Raw genomic sequence first — 7383 nt, forward strand, 5'->3', positions numbered from 1 at the left:
TGGTAGATATATACTCAAGTCTTCCCATAAACTTCGTCAACAAAAATTCATGACGAAATCAGTCTTCTTCGCCGCAACCACAGCATTACTTTTTCTGTACAAGATCACAATTTGCTCTGCTGAAGTAGATTTTAACTTAACCACTGACCAGAACGCACTTGTTGCTTTTAAAAACTCAATCACTTTGGACCCCTATCAAGTCTTGGCCAGAAACTGGTCCAGTGACGCATCCGTTTGCAGCTGGATTGGTGTGTCTTGCGACACCGACACCAGGAATCAACGAGTCACATCTTTAAATTTTTCGGGTTTTAGTTTGGGTGCAATCCTTGCTCCGAATCTTGGAAACTTGACGTTTCTGGCTTCTTTAGACCTCAGCTTGAACAATTTCACAGACTCCATCCCACCCGAGCTGTCTAATTTGCGCAGATTAGAGGTGATCAATTTAGATTCCAACGCATTCACAGGAGAAATCCCATCATGGTTTGGAACCTTACCAAGACTCGAGGTAATATTTCTGGGCAGAAACAAATTCTCTGGCAGCATCCCAACATCATTATTCAACAACTCAAAGCTAAGGATGTTAGGAATGGCGTACAATTTTCTAGATGGGAATATCCCACTAGAAATCGGCAATATTTCTTCTTTGGAAACACTCGATCTCAAGTATAACGCCATTACGGGTGTGATACCACACGGTATCTTTAACATGTCTTCACTTGCATCCATTGATCTTACTGGCAATAACCTGTCAGGTAGTCTTCCACCGGATATGTGTGATAATATGTTGAAACTCAAACGACTCCATCTCTCTAGTAATCAGCTTCATGGAGAAATTCCATACAATATATACAAGTGTGAGGAGCTCCAAGTGTTGTCCTTATCTTTTAATCATTTCAGTGGCAGCATAACGAGTTCAATCGGGAGTCTAACAAAACTCCAAAATCTGTATCTTGGGATAAATGATTTCCAGGCCGGTGCGTATCTTTTTCTGTTTGAACCAAAAACATGTTATATGATTGATAAGAAAGTGGTTAATGCTTCTGTTCAAGTGTCGTTTTTGTATTATTTCTTTACTTGATTTACATGAAAATCAGAATCATGGTGGTAAATAATCTTAATATATGATGGCCTTCATTTACAAGAATCCTTGTATCTGAATTTTGATTGCACTCCAGGCGAAATTCCTTCAGAACTTGGAAATCTTACACGTTTAGAGTTATTGAGCATGCGGGGAGCCTCTCTAACAGGGAAGATTCCATCTTTTATCTTCAACATGTCTTCGATGATATCGCTTGATCTAGCCAACAACAGTTTATCTGGAAGCCTGCCGGTTGACATGTATTTTAATCTACCAAACCTGGAAGTACTGTCGCTCTATTCTAATAATCTAACAGGACGAATTTTGTATCACTTGTGGGGATGTAAAAGGCTTTCCTTCTTATCATTGTCCCTGAACAGCTTCACAGGTGAGATACCTAGAGGAGTTGGAAATCTCACAGGGCTGCAAAATCTTTATCTACCTTATAACAACTTTAAAGGTGTGTTTTACAGAGAAGATTTGATATTGACTTCTTTTTTAATGATTTCATTCATATGGTGACAAAATACACTTCGGTTCTTGATGATAATTTCCCACGAGTGGCTAAAAGTTCTTGAATTTTGACAGGTGGATTGCCATCGGAGCTTGCGAACCTTAATCTTGTGAAATTAAATGTCGCTTACAATGAATTATCCGGATCTATCCCATCCTCCATGTTCAATATTTCAACATTAGAAATGATGTCACTTTCTAACAATAGTTTTTCAGGCCGTCTTCCATCAACAATGGGACTTTGGCTTCCTAGTCTTGAAGAGATTTATTTGTCTAACAACAGATTCAGTGGGGTAATTCCAAGCTCTATAAGCAATGCTTCTAACCTTAATAACTTGGACGTGGGTACCAACTCATTTTCAGGCCCAATACCTGATTTTAGTAATCTAAAACTCTTACGCCGCCTTTTGATGGGAGAGAATAATCTTACAGGAGAACACTACAATCAAGAAATGAGATTCTTATCTTCATTAACAAATTGTCGACAGCTGGAGTCAGTAGAAGTATCATTAAATCAGCTCGATGGAATCCTCCCAGCCTCAATCGGAAATTTCTCGGATTCTCTCCAGGTCTTCAGGGCATTTGGATGCAGAATTAAAGGGTCCATTCCTCAAGAGATAGGAAACTTGACTAGCTTGAGAGATTTATACTTGGATAGCAATGAGTTGACAGGATTCATCCCAAGAACATTAGGGAAATTAACAGGACTCGTGCGTGTATATCTTGAATACAATAAGCTTGAAGGATACATCCCCAGTGACCTTTGTCAGTTAAGAAATTTGGGGGATTTGTACCTGAGTAACAATATGCTGATTGGCCCGATTCCTGAATGCTTTGGTGAGCTCAAATCCATGAGAAGATTATATTTAGACTCCAACAAATTTGAATCCCGTGTACCCTTTAACTTGTGGAACCTGAATGACCTCTCGGCCTTAAACTTGTCGACAAACATTCTTAACGGCTCCTTGCCACCTGCTGTTGGAAATCTTAAGGTTATCAGAGAATTAGACTTATCATGGAATCAGTTCTCAGGTGAGATCCCTAGTAATATTGGCGATCAAGAATCCTTATCTTTCCTTTCTTTGGCGCAAAACATATTAGAAGGATCTATTCCGGGGTCAATTGGAAATCTAAAAGGTTTGGAATCCTTAGATCTCTCCTTCAATAATTTGTCTGGATTCATTCCAATATCACTAGCAGAACTCAAATTCTTGAGATACTTCAATGTGTCTTACAATAGACTAGAAGGGCCAATTCCCACCGGAGGAAACTTTGCAAACTTCACTGCTCAATCATTCCTTAAGAACTCCGGTCTATGTGGTGAAACTCGTTTACAAGTTCCAACTTGTCAAGGAAAAACAAGGTCGAATAATACTGTCAAGCTGATGAAGTATGTTATACCCCCATGTATATCAGCAATCTTGATAGTGGCTTTGATTGTTATACTAATTAGGAGAAGAAAATCGAACAGAGGCACACCAGAGTGTGAAAGCGCATTAATTGATTCATGGGGTGGAATTTCTTATCAAGAGCTTTTACAAGCAACAGATGACTTTCATGAGAGCAAATTACTCGGAAGTGGAAGTTTTGGTTCAGTATTCAGAGGAGTGCTTTCGGATGGCTCAGTAATTGCTGTTAAAGTTTTCAGTTTGCACTCAGACAGAATAGCCAAGAGCTTCAAGACAGAAGGTGAAGTTCTTAGCAAAATTCGCCATAGGAACTTAGTTAAAATCATTGGATGCTGCAGTTATAGAGATTTCAAAGCTTTGGTTTTAGAGTACATGCATGGCGGGAGCCTTCATGATTGGCTTTATTCCCAGGAGTTTTGTTGGTTGGATTTGTTACAAAGGTTGAACATAGCAATGGATGTTGCGTCAGCCTTGGAATATCTTCATCTTGGCCACACATCAGTTATCATTCACTGTGATTTAAAGCCTAGCAACATATTGTTGGATGATGATATGACTGCCCACATTAGTGATTTTGGTATCGCCAAACTCTTTGACCAAGGAGAGTTAATGGCTCAAACCAAAACCCTGGCAACAATCGGATACATGGCACCAGGTAAAAATTTTCTGCACTACATATAATCCCACTTCAAAATGTTGAATCTGAACATATCTTTAAGCTCTCCAATTGTTCAAGCAGAATATGGTACTCAAGGAATAGTATCCACCAGCGGTGATGTGTATAGTTTTGGTATAGTGCTGTTGGAGACTTTCACAAGAAAAAAGCCGACAGATGAAATGTTTAACGAGGAAACGAGCTTGAAAGATTGGGTGAACATCTCACTACAGAAGAACACAATACTCGAAGTTGTGGATACCAATTTGCTTAAACCAGAAGACCAGGATTTCTCTGCAATGGAGCAATGTGTGTCTTCTGTTCTTGGTTTGGCAATGAGTTGTTTGGCCATTTCACCTTCAGCCAGGATCGGAATCAGGGAAGTTTCCACTAGACTAGAACAGATTAGAACCGTGTTTCTAGCAACTTCCACTTATAAGTCCACAGACAGAAAAATGTATGGACCTGAAGTTTTACAACCAAATTATTTGGATATGTGGTTTTTTTCGAATATATAATATTTGCTTGAAGTGTTTGTTGATACTTGATACCAACTAATTTCACCCTTTTTGTTTCTGGTCTGATGCAGAAGGTCACTACAAGACATGGGTCGGCTGAGAAAATTGAGAGAGAGGCCAAATGTGCATGAGGAAGACTAAATATGTTTTATAAAAACCACATGTAAATTTTTTTTATTTTTTTTACATTTGGTGTTGGAGAGCTAGGAAGTGCAATAAGTGATCACTCGATTTTTTGTGTTACGTACACTTCACTTTTATGTATAATATAAGTGCATACATACGATGTTGTTATGATATAATTGAATTTTTTTTTTGAGAAATGTATATTAATTGTAAGGTTGAGATTGAATTAATTATTTTGATCACGGTTGAATGTATTGTAATAATTAAAAATCTATTTGTGTGTATTTTATTTAAAATGCAGACATTCATTCCCTTCAATTCAATTATTTATTTAGTACCAGTAAATTATAATAAATTGAATATGCAAATAGAATCAAAGTTTAAATGTGAGTTTAGAAAATCCAATATCGAAGATTATATGGGCCGGGCGGGCTTTTGGATATGGATCCTACAATTTTTTTTTTAATATTAACTCTCTCTCTTCTTCAAAATCAAAGTCAGTTAAAGCTACGTCGTTTCTGTGGAATTCCCGTTCGACTAGGGATTGCGATGGCTTCGATGCCGACGACCACCGGAGCCGAACCTTCATCAAGCTCGCAATACACATACACGGCATCCACCGCTTCCTACTTCCCCACACCCTTTCATCTCCAACAGACGCCTCCCGTTTCGTATATCGGAGCTGCACCTCCGCCAGCTATTCAGTCGGTTCAGCTCCCCGTGTATCCCGCTCCTCCATCGGTCTACTCTTTGCCGCAATATCAACAGGCAATTTTGTTTCTTTCATTCCATTTGATTTAATCCTGAATTTACATTTTGCAGCTTCTTTTTAATTTGTCAATGGAAATTTCAGGATTGTTGATGTATTTTAATTCCTGAATATTTTTTAGCATGCCCTAAATGCTTCGGATGCATGTGCTCGAACAGGGATTTATTTAAAGTTAAAATTTTTGAACTTGTATTGATGCAAAAAACATAATTGCAGCACAAAGAGTGATCTTAAATATTGTGGGTTTACCCTTTTTCGGAGTTCGTGAGCTATTTTTTAGTTCAAGCGTTTAGCATGCTCTAAATGCTTCGGATACATGTGCTTGAACAGGGATTTGTTCAGAGTCAACATCTTGTATATACGCTACTAACACCATGACAGCATAAGGAGTCATCCCAAATATTATGGTCTTACCTTTTTTTAGGTCGTGAATCTCTCCAACTGCACAAAACAAGGTGCTTTTGAATCCCTGTACGATTATATTGTATCAGTGATAGAAAGCCCTAATGAAGACATCATCTTTGATGGGAGAACTCATCTTATATGTTTGATTACCATTCTGATGTGTTTTTATGACGCTACACTGTAGACTTTGCTTACTATGTCGACTTGTACTTATTTGCATTTATTTTATTGACAATTTTTTCCTTAACTTGTGTGGTTGTTTGCAGGCGCAACAGTTGTTTCAGAGAGATGCACAGACAATAACGCCAGAAGCACTTGAGAGTGTGAAGGCTGCACTTGCTAGCAGCGAGATTGAGCACAAAGCAGACACCAAGAAAAAAGCAATCCCCCGGAAAGCTGCAGGGCAGGCTTGGGAGGATCCAACTCTTGCAGAGTGGCCCGAAAGTATGAATTTTCCGTCCTCTATGTTTTTTATGGTATTATTTTCTTATTTCATGGACAGGTCAGGACTGAGTTATTGTTTACTCCTCGCCATTTCGCTCCTGAGTAGTGTTTGCTCTTAGTTTTTTTTTTCCTTTATGTATTTTTGGGTTAAACAGGTATGCAGGATTTCAGGCAATGGGTAAACGACCACAACTTGTCTGCATTCTGGAAAAGTAGTTATGTATATGTATTTTAAGGTCCAGTGTGCATATTTATTCCTTCATTGATTAATTTACCTCAAGACCATATGTAAACGTTGCCAAAATGATAAAAATAATGAAATTTTGTGAGCATTTGAATTGTGACTCCTGTGCTCGAGATTGACTTGCTTGTTAACTCGAAATTGAGATCAGAAAAACTCCAAAGCTCATACTTGAATTGAATCTGCTTGTCAACTTGGCTCGTATTGCATAAAGAAATCGTTTCGACTTGATCACATTTAATTGTTTTCAGTATTTGTTTTTTACATCTACTCTTGTCCTTTTTTCCGTTCTGTAGCGAAAATTGCAGGAAGCAACTCAACTCTTGATATTTGTAACTTGCAGATGATTATCGTTTATTTTGTGGTGATCTTGGAAATGAGGTGAATGATGACGTTTTATCGAAAGTATTTACAAGACTTCCTTCCTTAAATATGGCCAGAGTAAGTTTTTCTGCTGTCTTAAGTTGTCCCTTTTTTGTTCATAATCTAATGTTACTTCTCTTACTCCTGTCACGATTGGTACATGAGTATTGCATGCTCTCTTCAGACGTTAAGTTAAAGTGCAGAGCCCTCCTTTGACTCGTATTCAGCGAGGTAGAATTCTCTTTGGTTTATACTATGATGTGCTTGTCATGGTGCTTTCAATCTTCGAGAGCAGATTGGTTAACAATCAAATTAACATGTTTGCTGTTGCAATAAAACGTTGCGACAATTGCCCAACATGACTGCAGTTTAGTAATGTGATTTGTATGTTCTTGATGTTTGATGGTAATTTCACCTGTTTATAGAAGGGGGGATAGGTAGACCAACTTTAGTGGTTGAAATATTCTTGATGTTGCAAGATTTTCAGTTCTGCCTTTTTCTCTCTAAACCATGACCTAAGCATATGCTCTTTATCGCAAAGTTCATCAGTCATCGGTCTATATTGAATACTCTAAGGTCATAACAAATAGACCTGACAGGATCTTCTGTTGTTCAGTGCTACCCCGAATTTTACTAGAGATATTTTATGTTCACGCTTTACACATTAGTGTGCGTTCGTTCCCTTTTGGGAGTTTGCCTTTCACTTGGCTTACATTTCTAATATATTACTCAAAATCAAGGTGGGCTAATAATGAAGCAGGTTGTTAGGGACAAGAGGACTGGCAAGACCAAGGGTTATGGATTTGTTAGTTTCTCTAATCCAGCAGACGTCGTGGCAGCACTGAAGGAAATCAATGGTATG

The 7383-nt window shown here is 38.3% G+C and overlaps 2 protein-coding genes across 2 annotated transcripts; both read left to right on the forward strand.

The window, feature by feature from the left end:
- On the forward strand, window positions 1-5056 carry LOC140971650 (uncharacterized). Its single transcript, XM_073434011.1, has 5 exons — window positions 1-974; window positions 1176-1538; window positions 1667-3655; window positions 3740-4112; window positions 4245-5056. The coding sequence occupies exons 1-5, from the start codon at window positions 50-52 to the stop codon at window positions 4312-4314; spliced, it is 3720 nt and encodes a 1239-aa protein (XP_073290112.1). The 5' UTR covers window positions 1-49; the 3' UTR covers window positions 4315-5056.
- On the forward strand, window positions 4769-7382 carry LOC140971651 (uncharacterized). The gene is made up of 4 exons (XM_073434012.1): window positions 4769-5067; window positions 5740-5917; window positions 6502-6752; window positions 7282-7382. The coding sequence occupies exons 1-3, from the start codon at window positions 4849-4851 to the stop codon at window positions 6735-6737; spliced, it is 633 nt and encodes a 210-aa protein (XP_073290113.1). The 5' UTR covers window positions 4769-4848; the 3' UTR covers window positions 6738-6752; window positions 7282-7382.
- The last annotated feature ends 1 nt before the right edge of the window (window position 7383 follows it).

The sequence above is a fragment of the Primulina huaijiensis genome, chromosome 2, assembly GCF_012295235.1.
Source record: "Primulina huaijiensis isolate GDHJ02 chromosome 2, ASM1229523v2, whole genome shotgun sequence".
NCBI classification, from domain to species: domain Eukaryota; kingdom Viridiplantae; phylum Streptophyta; class Magnoliopsida; order Lamiales; family Gesneriaceae; genus Primulina; species Primulina huaijiensis.